At 46.0% G+C, this 16,781-nt stretch overlaps 1 protein-coding gene across 2 annotated transcripts in view; it reads right to left on the reverse strand.

Annotated features, from left to right (window-relative positions):
* CAPZB (capping actin protein of muscle Z-line subunit beta) overlaps nt 1-16,781 on the reverse strand; it is a 63,482-nt gene that overhangs the window by 37,834 nt on the left and 8,867 nt on the right. For both annotated transcript variants that reach the window (XM_061357360.1, XM_061357359.1), the window contains exon 2: nt 6,355-6,444. In XM_061357360.1, the coding sequence (XP_061213344.1) occupies nt 6,355-6,444 (90 nt within the window). The remainder of the gene's footprint in view (nt 1-6,354; nt 6,445-16,781) is intronic.

Raw genomic sequence — 16,781 nt, forward strand, 5'->3', positions numbered from 1 at the left:
ATTCAGAGCTCAGCGTGTACAGAGCTCCACAGGAACCTTACACACTGGAAAAATATGCTAAATGCAGCAAAATTAAAGATGAGAAGACACATGTTTTCCTTAAAGACCCAGAAGGAAGATGAAGAGAGCTTCTAGAGCTTAGCAAAGGCAGTGCTCAGATCCATTTGTCTTTTGAATTCACCTCTATAACACGCAGGCATCTCAGCACACATGTGACTAGAGCAGGTTTTAATGTAAAGTCACATCCAAAGAGGAGAGTATTTTCATTGCATGCAAACCTGATTTTCTTTATTAAGACAACTTTAATCATTACAGAAGTGGACAAAGCCACAGCTCACATCACCTGGGGACATCACTCCACTGCAAAGAAGAACCCATGCGAGTTACTGGGCACTCCTGCAAACTTCAGCTCAGATCCTTCCCCTCTGGGCCAGCATCTAATAAAATATTATTATACTTCCCCTGAGTCATTGCACAGCCTCAGAACTTCCTGTTCCTGCAGAACACAGCCACGGCCTAACGGATGTTGTGGAAACCCAAGAAGGAAGCCAGGCTCCACTCAGCTTGGACCTGAAACCACTTGGAAAGTCACTCCCACAGATCCGCACATTGCTCAACCTTAATTTGATCCATCAGATGTCCAAGGGCCACACATTCTTCAAGCTTTGTTTATTAAATGGACTTTTGTGTTCAAGACCAGATGTAACTGATACTGGAGAAACAGCTCAGCTTTATTCAAGTATTTGCACTGAATTCCAGCACTGCAACAATTAGCAGAACCAAAATGAAAACTAAGCAGCTTCTCTGGAAAAAGGCAAATGTTAATGGAACTGCAGATCCCAGTTTGTCTGGTTAGTGATGGCATGGCAGCAACATCACACTGATTACAGGATTTATCTATTCAGCTCCAGGAGCTCCATTTGAAAAGCTCAGAAACCAGGATCCTTGGCATTCTTCCGGTGAACTGCTGGATAAAATAGGGCTTTTGCTGCATTCCCCATCCTGTAGCTTACTGGGAAACAAAAGCCAGCCATCTGGCAGCCCCAACTGAAGTGCCCCAGTCTTTGACTAGTGACCTGCAGGTGAAGGCTTCTGTATCTCATTACCAGTCCCAAGTCCCAGGAGCCACCACAGCATATCAATATCCTGGGAAGTCTTGACTATTTGTGCCAAGAGTCCAGCTGGTGTTGGATATATCCAGCTACAATGAAGGGATATGCATGTTCTCACCAGTGATGCTTCTATATCCCAGCTTTCCCCCGAACCACCCATAGGTTTCTAATCAGGATTCAAGCTCACCAAGTGATCCCCACACACACTCCTTTAGAAAGATACATAACAGACATTTTAGGGGTTCCTAACACCAGAGGTGCAGAGGCAGGAGCCTGGAAGGAAGGAAAGGCAGGGTTTAGGCTTAAAAAGAGTATGTGACTATGAAGCCAGAAGTGAAATTCCCTTTTACAACCTCCTACAAGTAGGGCTGCACCTCTAAGCCAAGCATCACATTAACAATTTACATACATTCACCATTCTCTCCTATTACCATCAAGATACCCAGAGGTAATCCCTTCTAGCTGGAAAACTCCTGCGTACAGCCCCTCACCAAGTGGAAAACTGTCTCTCAACAGCCATAAACCTATCCAAAAGGCAGAGCCTCCTGTTTAGCCAACAATCTTTGTGTTCACATCCCAACAGGCTGCTGGTAGCACAGAATCTGACACCCAAGCCAGGAAGAACAGGTCACACACTCTGCTTTGAGACCATGAGGCTGGCTGTGCACTTCTTAAGTTTTAATTGAGTCTGATGGGGTTTTTAAGCACCTTCCCCCTCACTAGATGCTCAGCTGCCATCTGCACTCGATTATTTTATCTCTTCTCCATACTGCAGAGGCTTTTGGACTCTAAATACAAAAAGCTCCAGTCACAATTTCATGTTCTTTATGGGCTGTGCACACCAAGCAAGGCAGTTTGCCTGGGGGGGTGGTGGGGAGGATACATTCTCTAGCTTCATCTATCTTCAGCTGCTAAAGGCATGCAGGCAGGCTCGAGCCTTGCCTGGAGGCACATCAGCTCCATAAAGCAAGGTCCTGAATATTGTGCAAATATTGCAAAATCCTAAGTTTGTTTTTAAATTCACCATTCTGGGACTTTCAGAGAGTAACATATTCTACTAAAAATACTGCATCATTCTCTTGTGATGAGGAGGCAAAGATGATCACCTCCCAGCCCTTTAATTGCAAACAGAGCTGTGAAACATAACCAGTGTCATTACTGGCTGCTGTATCTATACAAAACTCCAGCTTTAATTCCTCCATGGCAGCATAACTTGATCCTGTACTTAAAGAAAGCTTCCCCTTTGGGGGATAAGCTGAGCTTTACTTGAGTATCAGGCTTGGAAAAGACAGGAAGATGACTGTGGCTGTGAGCAACCCCACTCTCCTGGTGAGTCTGCTTGTCCATGTTGTGAGACAGTTCCATAAGGACAATTCTCCACCCCTTTTATTGCCATCAGATTTTCCTGACTCAGCTACATTTTTCATCTAAGTTATATTACACACAGGCAAACACCCAAATCAAACACTCAGCAGGAAACTCCTACTTGCAAGGGGAACTCGCTTAACTTCTACCAAGCTTGAGAGCACAGCCATTGACACAATCGTGTCCCAGCCCCCTTATCCGCTGCACATGGCCCATGAGCACAATAAATCCAACTTCCAGCTCCCTTGGAGCCACATCAGTGAAGCTGCTTGCAGAAACACCCAGCAAAGGCTTCTGAAGGCTGTGATCGAGCATCTGTCACTGCCCTGCCCTGTTATTCTGCTGCCCAGGTGCCCTAGGAATAGATCCCATCACTACCTGAAAGCTGGGTTTCTCTTGGAAAGGACAGAGGTAAAGTACACTGTCCCTGGCTTAGTGATCTTAAGAGAAAGGAAGCAGGAGGACATCTCTCAGCCTGTTCTATCTTTCAGTATAAAGCATTCAGCCACTCCAAAGGGAGCTCTCCCAGCTTCCTCACTGTGGTGACTTCCATGAGTCAGACCAAGATCTCACTCTTAAGTGATACCAAGAAGCATCTCCACCCAGAAAATACCCCTAATATTCTCCTTCAGCAAGTGATGAGAACAGATGTGATTCATAACTGACTTCTAGGAGAAGCACGATATCAACAGCAGCAGCTTCTGGACAATGTGAGGCACCAAGGAGGAGTATTTATGCTACACAGTTAAGAGTTGTATTAATGTTACAAGTGTTACCACCAGGCCAATCCTCATCACAAATCCATTCCAGAGCAGGACAATCACCTCTAACACTCCTCTTATGCAAACTGCTTTACAGTTCAGACTTGGCTCACAGGTACATGCTCCAAAGCTTCAGTTACCCCAAATTCCAAAGGAGCTACATGGAAAATCATTCTAATTTAAATTAGTTGTCATTAAAAAGGTATGTGCCTCCACTGAACTCTTTTTGTGGACATTTAGGACATTCTGACAGTCCCCAAGTAATTTATTTACAAATAATGGCCCAGTGAATTCCAACCAGTGTGTCCCATGCCAAGGCACATTACCAGCACCAGCACAGCTTCTTTCAGACTGGACCTCTGGAGTCCTGTGATTGACAAGGTCCCTAATGAACTCTAATTGCAGACTCTGCAACAACAGATGTGGTAAAAGGGCAAACCACAAACTGGTTTGCTAATGAATGAGAAGTGTATGTTCTGATAAGGTCCAGTGACCCAAAAATTCTCCTCTTCCACCCACCCTTTTACTTCATGTTTAAGTTTAGGCCCTTTTCCTTGGCAGCCCGACACTTGGGGGCAGTAACATACAGCCTTGAACGCATCCCATGGACCAAGATACTCTTAGTAGCAGTGGAGGATGGCTCTGACAAAGAGAGACCTCAGGGAGGGACCTTCATGCCATTATCCTTCCCACAAGGAATTCCAAGCCTAGGAAGTGGACATCAGCTCTTCACTATATTTGTATATTAAATGTTTTCCAAAACTAAGACATTTTTAAGTCATAGAGGGGTTTGTGTTGGAAGGGATGTGTTAAAGCTCATTCAGTTCCAGCCCCTGCCACAGGCAGTGACACCTTCCACTGGAGCAGCTTGCTCCAAGCCCCTGTGTCCAACCTGGCCTTGAACACTGCCAGGGATGGGGCAGCCACAGCCTCTCTGGGCAACCTTCAACTTATGAAAGTCCATCTTCATCTCCCTTCCAGTGCATCTTAAGCAAGCAGCAAAACAGCAGCTACACTCTCAGTCACAGATCAGTTCCTATCGTAAGACCATGGGGAGCTAAGCTGCAGCAAACCTCAAAGTAATAACCTAAGCTTCCCATACAAAAAGACAATGTAGGCCTCTGCTTAACATCTACTGCAGCATGGCAGTGTAATGAAGCAAGGGAACCAAGCACAAAGGGAAAACAAACCTGGGTGCCATCTTTTATAACTGTGTGACATGGTTTAGTGGTGGCCTTGATGATCCTGAAGGTCTTTTCCAACCCAGTTGATTCTATGATGCTATCACAGATTTAATGAACCTACTTACACTTGCATTTGGAGTCTGACCTTTCCTTTCAAGGAGGTTATTGTCTGGTAATGGTACAGGAAACAGAATGAGAACATCAGCTTTAAAGGTTTGGATGAAACTTGCCAAAAAAAGGTCAAAAAACTATTTGCTGGAGTCTGGTTTATGCTGTTTTTGGAACTCTTACAGGTGGCAGTGCATCCAGTCTAACTGGGGTGTAGACTTCAGGCTTGTGGAGGTCAGGCTGAGAGCAGCTGCAGAAGAGCTCTACAGATGTCTCAATAATAAAGAAATCACACTGGATTTAACAAATCAGTTCATTTCTCCCCCAGAGAAGGGACTGCAGTGGGTAGTGTGGGAATCACACAGACTCTCCTAACAAGCATCCAACTGCTCTGGTTTATGTTACACTTGCAATAGGAAGAGAAGCCCGAGGAGCGCGCTGCTGATGGAAAGCATGTAGAGCACTAATGAGCACCATCCAGAAGCAATTCCAACCTTCAGAGGTAAGCAACAATTTTCTGAGTCGTTAAAAAAACTTCATACCAATCACACAGCCTAGCTCAGCACAGCTCCCCAAGCAACTTGTTCTGAACAGTCCTAGGAGCTGCTCAAACCCCAATACCTGTCCAGCCCTCCAAACTTCATCCAAATCCCAACCATGTCACCCCAGATCACGGCAGCGGTTTCATTCCTGGGCCCTACCTTCACCAACAGCCACAAAAGCGATGCTTCAGGTTGCCAAGAGTTTTGGTGGCACAGATGTAGCCCATTACTAAATGGTTTCAAGAAGGAGAAATAATCCCTTGCTGCAAGAAACAATTTCTTTCCCAACCCACAGAGCTTTCTTACCCATACCTTGGCTTATGGAAGTAAAAGCAGTATTTAAGTAGAGTTTGATAAATTTAAGTCAGTCACCAGAGCAAAGATAAAAGGTTGAATTCAAAGGTCTAACAGCCTTGTTCCAGCCTCAATATCCTCTGTCTGCAAAGACTTTGAAACTTAGGTCAGAAATAAGGCATATATTTTGACTGGACAACAGCAACAAGTTTTCCAAGCCACCCATATAGTAGGTTCTGTATAGATTAAAACTTTCAGGAAGTTACTCCACAGGCAACTGTGCCACAGTGTTTTAGGGAACAACTGACACTAAGTAGCCTGCTACAGCCCAGCTGTGCATCACAGGATGTGGGGCAATCAGAACCTTGTGTGATGACCATACAACTCCTTCCTACGTTAGCCTTCTTCACTAGCACAGAAGGAAAAGCAATGTTTCAGGTGCAAGCAGGAAGCAGGGATTGGGCACAAGACTGCTGGCCACTGGATACACACAGGAGTGCAGAATACCTGGGAGAAAGCATAAATTATAAACAGATTTGGGTGTTCTGACATATTCTGTCTTGAAAATCTCTTTGAAGCAAGTGCCACAGCACACTCACTGCAGGAGTCCCGTGTCAAGCTACAACCGGGTAGGCAGTTCATCAAGAGACACCATACATGTACAAGGACATGCATCAACTTTGCATAAACTCCCCCAAATTACTTCTACTAAACAGCAGCCTCCAAACCAGTTATGACTTCATCAAGAAAGCTTTGACTGCCCTTTCATCCCAAAGCATGTCCATGCAGACACAGTAGGACCTGCTGGCTTGCCCAAAGTAAACACATAGATTCCTGACATTGTTTGGGCAATTACTGTATTCTTCAACCTTGCCACTGGACAAGGAGAGAAACAAATCACCGCACCTCTGAGATGCTTCAGAAGATGTTCTTACAAACCAGATCTCCATCACACCCAGCACTCGGGTCAAGAGCATCCAATACTCACCAAGTCAATGAGGTCACTGAGATTCTTCTCTATCTGCTGTGGAGGCAGACGCCTCATCAAATCCAAGGCACAATCCAGCTGCTGGTCACTCTGCAGAAACAAGAACAGGGTTATTGATGGTATTGCATCACAATACAACCAGGGAACACATCACATCGACACACACGCACAAGAACTACAGTGCTTGCTGCCTCCTCCAGTACCAGAGATCCAGTTTCTAGTTCTAAGCCGCAGTATGTTTTATATTAGTACAAACAGATTTCAATAAAGCCCAGTACCATTTCAGCACAGATTACTGACTTGGTGTTGCAACAGTGTTCCAGACTACGGATTCAAGCACACAGTTTTAACTAGTGTCATGCTGCCAGTTTAACACGGTGCTGCTGATGGAAAGGAGTCCAGTCCTTACCTCACCCAAAAACCAGTTCCAATGTTTGTGCAAATGTTTCATGCACTGTTTTTCTGTGCTATCAATAGGAATCTGGGTTAGGGAACTGAAAGTTCCTCCTCCCAAAGCAGTTTGAACATTTCCTCATCTCTATTGTGCCTTTCAGCTTGAGATAACTCGTATCCAAGACAAATTCTGCTCCAACACAGAGCATACTCTCCCCCCTTCAGCTTTATTGAAACACTAGAATGAAACACACACACACAGAGTATGATCCATGATTTCCTTCTTGCTACAAAACACATCCCAAAAGCTGCCTGTATCTGAGAAATCAGAAACTTTATAGTTATGTCAAGAAACCACGGCAACATATTCCAAAGGGCTTACTGCAGCTGGTCTCACATCAAATTCTGACACACAAAAGCCCCATTAACTTCAGAGGCAGAAAACACACAGCAGACATTACCAGCGACACTTGATGAGCTGACCCACGTTCTTGACATAACTTTAGCTCTCCTCACCAACAGATATAAACAGACACCTTCCTGCAAGCCTAACAGCACCCAAAATCTGATGGAGTTACTTTGATCAGGTCAGCAGCAGCTGAAGCACAGCCACTTTGTTTCCACTGCTTCTTGCCCTCCCCTTTCCCTTTGCATTTCTCACCACCCATGTACAGCTTGTTGTACAACACCCATGTACATGGTTGTACAACAAGCTGTACATGGGTGGTGCACAACAAGCTGAGCTTTAATTTCTCCCTCCTGTGGTCTGCCAAGCTCCAGAAGTTTTAGTTTAATTAAGAAAGGCTTCAAACCTAAAGCAGTTATGTTATCACATTAGTCAAGCAGGAGCCCCCAGGTCAGGGAGAAGCAGGAAGCAAAGTTTCCTGCAATTAAGCCCTACCCTTGCAATGAGGAAAGGAGGGAGCCCTCTCTTTACTAGACATCCATCAGGAAAACTGCTCTTAGAGGGTACTACCCATTCCCTATCAGGAAATAAGTATTTTACAGCCAGCAAGTCACACAGACTGGCCTGGGGAGATTATATATTTACTTCTCATCCAGTTCAGGTTATAGGCCATGATCTTCCATCTATCTGCAATGACCTCCTGAGGATCAGAGCTTTCAGCCCAAGAAACAGGATGCACTGGCACCAGGGACACCCATGACAGTCTCCTGCTGTCACTGAAGGAAGATGCCTTCAAGCAAAATACATAAACCCACCCTATACTCCTTATAACAAATCCTTGGCTAAAATGAGTCTGGAGAGAAGTTATTTGCCTTGGAAAGCCACTCCAAATCGACCACTGAACTATCACCATATTCATGCATAAAAGCAACAGCCAAGAGCTTCAAAACTTATCTTCATTAGACATTCAGGGGAAGGGAAAACTACTCACTTTTCCCTACTAATGTTTCAGTCCCTGGAGGAAGATACTGTTTAGATGGCCTAAGCCTGTGCAGCTCCTGCAGCCATGCTCAGGCAGGGGACCTTTCTTCCCAAGTATTGTCTTTACCTCCCGCTATCTCTCACATCAAGGAAGCGAAGCTGGCACATGGTCATGGGGTCACGTTCCTCACTTTCGGATCGTGGGAACACTTATGGAAGTGCTGCATCCGCCTCTGACAGATGGAATTGTTTAATAGACAAAGAAACCCAGGGAAAGATTATGTTAAAACCCACCACTACAGCCACAACCCCAGAGGAAGTGTTTGACAGTGCGACAGTTCAGAAATGAACTGCACTGAATGAAAGAGTAAGTTATAGAATCCCAGCCTGGTTTGGGTTGGAAAGGACCGTAAAGCTCATCCAGCTCCAACCCCCTGCCACAGGCAGGGACACCACCTACTAGAGCAGCTTGCTCCAAGCCTCATTCAACCTGGTCTTTAACACTGCCAGGGATGGGGCAGCCACAGCTTCTCTTCATACAGGAGGTGCTCCAGTCCCTGATCATCCTCATGGCCTCCTCTGGACTTGCTCCAGCAGCTCCATCTCCTTCTTATGTTGAGGACACCATCACTGCACACAGTGCTGCATGTGGGGTCTCACAGGAGCAGAACAGAGGGGCAGGATCACCTCCTTCAACCTGCTGCTCACACATTTGCCCTGGTTTATGGTTTAACCAAAAGAACCTGAACTGAGTGGTTTTGTAACAATATATTCACTAGTTGCTGGAAAAAGACACAAGCAAGACTGTTCAAGGCAGAGATTCTTGAAGGAGTTCAGCCATGGCTGTGTGCAATGGAAAAACAAAAACACATAAGCACACACTCACAGTATTTTCTGGTATCACAGCAGTAAAAGCACAGCTGAGCAGCAGGATTCTCCAGTCTTCTTGCTGGGTATTTAAATAATTCAACAGCTTGTCAACAGATCTCTTAAAGCACTGAAATAAAGGCAGGTTCTGTTGTATTTCTGTCCCTAAATCTGTGGTTGCATGGTCACTTTAATCGGGTATAAATCCCTGCTGGCACAGTCAAAAAGGCAGCATAAAGCACATGGATTACAGAGCAAAGTGGTACCTCGTGGTGTTGCACACATCTGGTGTGTCCATTTCAGAACTGAATGGGCAATTCCACCAGTACACTGTAAGTGAAGTTTTAATATCCAGGCCTGTGGTCAAACACCTCCTTTGGCTCCAGACTCTGGCTGGAGGTACTTTAGGTACAAAGAGATCAGAGCCACATCCCAGGTGCCAAAACCACCAACATGTGGTTCCCTGATTTCATGGAACACTCCCAGGGATGTAACACTACTGCTGTTTTGAAATGGCACATCTTAGTGGCACTTAAAAACCCCACAAAGCCTCCAAACATCTTGTGTAAGAGGAAGATGTTCTTCAGGAGCTCATGGTTGGGCTTGATGATGTTAAAGGTTTTTTCCAACCTAGTTGATTCTGTGATTCAAGATATATGTCACCTACCTCAGTACAAGTTGACCCAAACTGCCTCTATCAACTTCACCTGTTCTGGATTTCCACTTAATTCTCTTGTAACCTGCATACTGAAGCCACGGTTTCTTAGCACACCTCCAGACAAAAGCTCCCTGCAGAGCTCTTGCCTTTAGCCATGGAGAGGCTCTGACAAAGCTTTGCTCACTGAGAAGGTATTAGACAGGCTGTCTCCCAGTCTGGGCTGCTCCCAAAGCCAAGCTCTTTGAGGTTGCAGAGTGTAATGAGCTTAGTGTTTACTTGATAGGAGGCTGTCTTCCACCATTGCTCTGTTTCATCCAGCACCGAGCTCCTGCAGGGGAGCAGGGAGTTCAGACAAACTCTAAATGAAGTTCTATTACAACTCAAGTCCCTGAATGATTTAGAGATCACAAAGACTGGAAATATTAGCTTAGATGAAAGCTCCTTTGTAAGTTTCCTCTAAAGATGTTTGGCAATCTGGAATCTAAACATCTACTATAGCATTCCCATGGCACTACTACAGGGAAAAATGGTAAGAATATGTCTATAGGAGTAGCTATGTTTGCTTAGCTTCCTTCACCTACAGTGCTCTTCTCTTCAGTCTCCGCTGTACTTAGGTTATTGCCACGAGAGAAGCCCCCACAGAACAGCCACAGGTCTCTAGGCACCTTGAAACCCTGTGTAGAGGCTCAAAGACAAACAGGTAGTGCTGAAAACCAGTCAGCTCTGTAAGTGTGTAGCTGCACAGAGGCACAGCTGGGTACTCTAAGGAATGCTGCTTAAAGGCTGAGGATGGGCACGCATCCTTCAATGCAGAAAACACCAATTAAGAAGCCAGGAAGTTACTACAGGTATGCAAATTGTCGGGAATTAAACCAGGCAAAACGCTGAACTTCCTTTTAACTCCCAGTTGTCATCTCCACTAAACCACACAACTACTTTGGATTGGGGAACAGGGCACAGGAAGAGCTGCTGTTCCTTAGGGATCCCCTGGCCAGGACACTGTGTGCTGATAACATCAAGCAACAGGAGCTAACCCAAGATAACCCAAACCTGCAAGTAAACTACTTGCCTTGCAGATGCCACAGCTCATGGCACCCAAACATGCTCTCCAGAGCAAGGGATACCATACCCCATTTACATGTCAGTTTGCACAGAACTGTCACTTGATAAGCAAGGTTATTCCAAGCCAAGATACATCCCCAGCACCTCTGAAACATCCCCAGAACTGGCAAGACCAGTGACACTACACTGCCTTTCCTCTTCTCCACCTGAGGAATCCACAAGCACTCTGCACTTTTATCCTCACCTATTCATTTCACTGCACACGCTTAGGAAAATCCCCAGGCTTCACTCCCAAGTTTTGACAACTCTCAGTTGCTGCTTCCATGACTTAACCTATACTCCAGGTTTTAAGAGGGTTGACACAAACCTGTGGCTCTAACCATTCCAAAGGCTAAGCCAGGGTGCTTGAAAGGAAGTAAAAGACTTCACACAAAGCTCCCCAGCTTTAGAGCTGGCAGGATTTGCTTCTAGTTATTACACAGAATCCCAGACTGGTCTAGGTTGGAAAGGACCTTAAAGCTCCTCCAGCTCCAACCCCTGCCACAGGCAGGGACCCCTTCTACTGGAGCAGCTTGCTCCAAGCCCCTGTGTCCAACCTGGCCTTGAGCACTGCCAGGGATGGGGCAGCCACAGCTTCTCTGGGCACCCTGTGCCAGCGCCTCAGCACCCTCACAGGGAAGAGCTTCTGCCTTATCTCCAACCTGAACTTCCCCTGTTTCAGTCTGAACCCATCACCCCTTGTCCTGTCGCTCCAGTCCCTGATGAAGAGCCCCTCTCCAGCATCCCTGTAGCCCTTCAGACACTGGAAGCTGCTCTGAGGTCTTGCAGCACACAGCACACAGTGCTGCAAGTGGGGGGTCACAAGAGCAGAATAGGGGAGCAGGATCCCCTCCCTGAGCTGCTGCTCACGCTCTGGGGGTGCAGCCCAGCACAGGGGTGGGGTCTGGGCTCAAGCACTCACTGAAGCTGGGTCATGGGGAGCTTCTCATTGACCAACACCCCCAGGTCCTTCTCCTCAGGGCTGCTCTGAATCACTTTCCCCAACCTGTAGCTGTGCCTGCGATCCCTGCACGTTTAATTCCCTGGTTGTCACAGCTCTGTTCTAATAGCTCCTGCTCATTCGACTGTGTCACTGCTGGGCATAAACAGAGTCAGGTGGTTTCTTCAAGAAGAAAGCCAGGCAGCTTTCACTTCTGCATTGTGTTTCTGTATTAACACTACCCTGAGCTCACTCCTGACCCAAGAGAAACTTGCTGAGGTAGCTCAGTGATCCTGCAGTGGCAGCATCTCCCTAGCTTAGCTCTTTCTCAGAAATAAGTCACTTGGGCCACCAAACTTTCCTGCCAGAAAGGAACAAACCTTTTGTTTAAAGTATTAAACAAAATACAACACTTCTCCTGAAGACCCATTTTGGGCCCTGTGATCAACACAGTGGTCAGGACCCTGCAGCTAGGTTATAACAGCTAAAACAAAGGTCTTCAAGCTGCTTCACACACAAGTTTTGCTCAAGACTGGCATCTGAGAAGTGATCCAGATTTAAAGTACAAGCTGGCATCTCAATTTGCAAAGACCAGAAGTCACAGAACCATAGAATGGTTTGTGCTGGAAGGGACCTTAAAGCTCACCCAGCTCCAACCCCTGCCACAGGCAGGGACCCCTTCCACTGGAGCAGCTTGCTCCAAGCCCCTGTGTCCAACCTGGCCTTGAACACTGCCAGGGATGGGGCAGCCACAGCTTCTCTGGGCACCCTGTGCCAGCGCCTCAGCACCCTCACAGGGAAGAGCTTCTGCCTAAGAGCTCAGCTCAGTCTCCCCTCAGGCAGGTTCAAGCCATTCCCTTGGCCTGTCCCTACAGGCCCTTGTCCCAAGCCCCTCTCCAGCTTTCCTGCAGCCCCTTTAGGCACTGGAGCTGCTCTAAGGTCTCCCCTTCAGGAGCCTTCTCTTCTCCAGGCTGACCCAGCCCAGCTCCCTCAGCCTGGCTCCAGAGCAGAGCTGCTCCAGCCCTCACAGCATCTCCGTGGAAGTATCAGATAAAAACCTGAAGGGACACCAAAAACCAGACCGTTTGCTCAACTGATGCAATCTGAAGCAATCCCACATCAGATCACTTTGGTCACGGATCAGTTTACAGCCAAAATCTCTTCCTAAATTAATCCACGGCCAGAAGTACACAACCAGCAAATGACTTTTCTTCTCCCCTTCCTTTTATGTTGCAGACATACCCCAGATTGTAAATCATATTATTTCCTGTCAGTTCTCCCACCAGGAATGTCTGACTAATGGTTCAGCTTTGTGGTACTAACACACTAATTTCTTTTAATTGAAACAGATCCCCAGCTTCCCCTCCTGCTTGTCATTTTAATCCTTGCCAACTTCCAGAGCCCAAAAGGCAGAAGACTTCCTTTACAAATGACACAATAGGATAGTATTACTACAAGAAGCTTTAGCAAAGGGTTGAATTATTGTAACCCCCATGTAATAAGAAGTGCAGTAGTGTGTTAAGTCACAGGATTCCCTTCTCAGCTGTCAGCATTCACGTTTGAGGCTATTGAATAGGAAGGGGAATAACTGTGTGTGCTCTATGAATCCCAGACAAGCTCTGCCCTCCTGACGTTCCCATCAGCTGCACATATTCCTTGCAATCCGGTTTTCTACATTATTTTTCCCTTGATTATTAATCCTCCTCTGGCAGGTCCCATCTAAAGCCATTTGTAATGGGCTTATAAATCACAGCCCTGACAGCAAGGTGGACTAGTGGGAAAAACAGCAAGAGCATATTTAAGAAGCAATCAGAGATGATAAAACCTGAAGCTACACTACATTGTGCAGAGTAAAGAAATAACAGGTCAAAGAGTATTGAAAGAACACGACAGATGGAGACTATATTCTCCTTCTCTGGAGATACTTCTGGGCTTTGTCTCCTCCGGTTAGGAAGTGATCCAGTGGCTTTTGACCATGGTGCATGGTTAGTAACATGTTTAGCTCCATTTGCTGTGGACACAATCAAGCAGCCAGAGCAATGGTTGAGAGTGCTCGTTCCAGGAATTACAAGTGAGGAAGATTAAAGAAGTGATGGATTGGTTGATTTTAGCAGAATTTGGTGCAATCTGACTCCCACAGCTCCCCTGTAACCAGCATTTACTTACAGAGCACTTTTATGTCAGCAAACCCCTCTCAGAGATGTTCTCCTGCAGAACACTATTGCTTTCATTCTCCTGTAATGTGTAGAACAACAGAACATGCTATGGAGAAGCAGAACTAACCCCAACTAATAACTGAAACCACCGTCACAGCTTGTGAGTACTCAAGTGGAGGTGCTGTACACACTGAGGAACACACTGGTCCACGCTTGTCAAACGAGAAGTCTGCTCCAAACCTCAGAACCATTGGTCAGCTTTTACTCTACACTGGTCCAGAAACTGAGTACACACTAACTTCAGCAAGACAAGTGCTCAAAAGGGATCTCTTCTTCAAAGAGGTTCTACAGGAAAGAGCAACTTGTACATCTGCTCTGAAGACTCACACAGGGTCTAGTTTAGGGGAACTAAAATACTCTATGGGAAGCAATGAGGCAGCTTAAGTTTCACTGCCATCAGCATGCTGATGACATTGGATACTTCTCACCACGTCAGGCTCACAGCACAACTATGGCAAGTCCTAGACAGGGTGGCAACAGTCTTCTAGGAGCAAGCACCAAAGAGATCTCCTCCTCCATTCAAGCTCAATGAGCCCTCAAGGTTTGAAATCAGCATTTTCCCAAATACCTGTTTGTTGCTTTAGAGAGCTGCTTTCAAGCATCCTTTCAATGATAAGGGGTATTTGACTTTGCGTCATCATCCTCACCTCCAAATCTGCTCAGCACTGTTCACAGAACAGAACCCAACATCCTGGTTGTCTAGACACAATGTCAAATGAATTATAATACACTGAAGGCATTTCCAGCCATTAGTCTCTAAATAAACCAGAGGTACTTGCTTGGTATTAAGAAGCTCTGTCTCATGGCACAGCTATTCGTCTAAATGGTTTATACCTACTGAGAAGAAACTAAAAACCCCTGATCATCTGGAGCTGACCACTGACTGCAAGTCACAATTTGCTTTAGAGGTAACAATTCAGCTTCTCCTACAGGATGCTCTGCACTCATAGCTGGTTTTCCACTAGATGCTTTTCAGTTCCCATTAGCACATCTAAAGATGTACAGTACACAGTGAAGAAAATGAACATTTGTTGTCACCTCCTTCCCACCAAGGATGTATTTCAAGACAGCAAATAATTGCACCTACTTGCAAAACTAATTTAACATCTATTGCTTTAATTTATGTGAAGTCCAATGCAAGTCTGAATCACCTCTGCAGCGAAAAGAGCCACCACATATGAGGAGAAGAGCAGGATGGAGCAGCAACAAGGATTTCAACCTGGAGAAGAGAAGGCTCCTTAAGGGGAGACCTTAGAGCAGCTCCAGTGCCTAAAGGGGCTGCAGGAAAGCTGGAGAGGGGCTTGGGACAAGGGCCTGTAGGGACAGGACAAGGGGAATGGCTTGAACCTGCCTGAGGGGACACTGAGCTGAGCTCTTAGGCAGAAGCTCTTCCTTGTGAGGGTGCTGAGGCGCTGGCACAGGGTGCCCAGAGAAGCTGTGGCTGCCCCATCCCTGGCAGTGTTCAAGGCCAGGTTGGACACAGGGGCTTGGAGCGAGCTGCTCCAGTGGAAGGGGTCCCTGCCCGTGGCAGGGCTTGGAGCTGGGTGAGCTTTAAGGTCCCTTCAGCCTAAATCAGGCTGCAGTTCCATGATTCCATGATTGCTGGGAATGGGCTCTCCACCTTTTCCTAGGCTCACTAATGATTTTTGCACCAGTGTTTGTCTTCTGGGTAACAGAAACAATGTTTTATTTATTGAACTTGTCATTGAACATGACAATGCAATTTAGTGACTTTCATCCAGTGCCAAGAATTCCTGTGAAGCATAAAGTTTGCAAAAAGTCATTTCCTAATAAACCATGGCATCAAGCGAATGTCAGTCTATGAGCTCCACACCAAAGGGTAACACAGGGAGAGGAGCAAAACAGCTACACAGAAAAGTTGCACAGATTGAAAGTTAGACATGCTTTTTTACAGTAACTGGGATTAGAGACACTGAAGTTGACTGCAGAGCTGAGCCTCTTTGCCAGTTAAAAGCAAGATGTTTAATTAGGCTCATGTTGCTGCACAAGTGGGTTTCTCCCATTTTATGCCTAGATTTAACACAAAGTATCATTTTCTTCGTTAGCTATAACTACAGATAGAAAATCTCTGCTAAACAAATAAAACCAAACCTGTTACAACACTGAGGTATGAGAACTTGTCCTGATTTTGCAAACACTTCATGAGGAAGTCCACAACATCTGCCTGATAGTTTCCGTACCAGAGGAGATGCTGGCTTGAACATAAGCATACATGTACTCTTACAAGACAGACATCAAGAGACAGACAGCTTTACTGACAGGGTGAGCATTCTGTATCACTTAGAATCATAGAATAGTTTGGGTTGAAGGGACCTTCAAAGCTCATCCAGTTCCAAATCCCTACAATGAGCAAGGACACCTTCAACTACATCAGGTTGCCCAGAACCACCTCCAGCCTGGCCTGGAATGTCTCCAGGGTTGAAGCACCCAGCACCTCTTTGGGCAACCTGTGCCAGTGCTTCACCACCCTCAGTGTAAAGGATTCCTTCTTCACATGCAGCCTGAATCTCCCTCTTTCAGGTTAAACCCATCAACCCCTTGTCCTGTTGACTTTCTGATGTCTCTTGGTATTTCCCTGTCTCAGTTCAACACTTCAATACTTGGGTATATATTAAGGCATTGTGGACACAAATAAGTCCTGCTTTCTAAAAATCATAAAGCTATGTCCTAAGCACCTTCCTTCCCCACTCACACCAACTCACACCACACAGATCAGTGTCCAGGACACAGGAAGTCCTTCACAGGATCTTCTTCCTGACCTCAACAGCCCTCTTGGAACAACTCCCATGCAACTCACCTCTGCAAGCTCCTTTTGGGCAGCTCTGAGTTCACCCTGCAGATGGA

This window comes from Neopsephotus bourkii, unplaced genomic scaffold, assembly GCF_033783945.1.
Source record: "Neopsephotus bourkii isolate Nb327-2 ecotype Australia unplaced genomic scaffold, CSIRO-AGI_Nbou_v1 NB_891, whole genome shotgun sequence".
NCBI lineage: Eukaryota > Metazoa > Chordata > Aves > Psittaciformes > Psittacidae > Neopsephotus > Neopsephotus bourkii.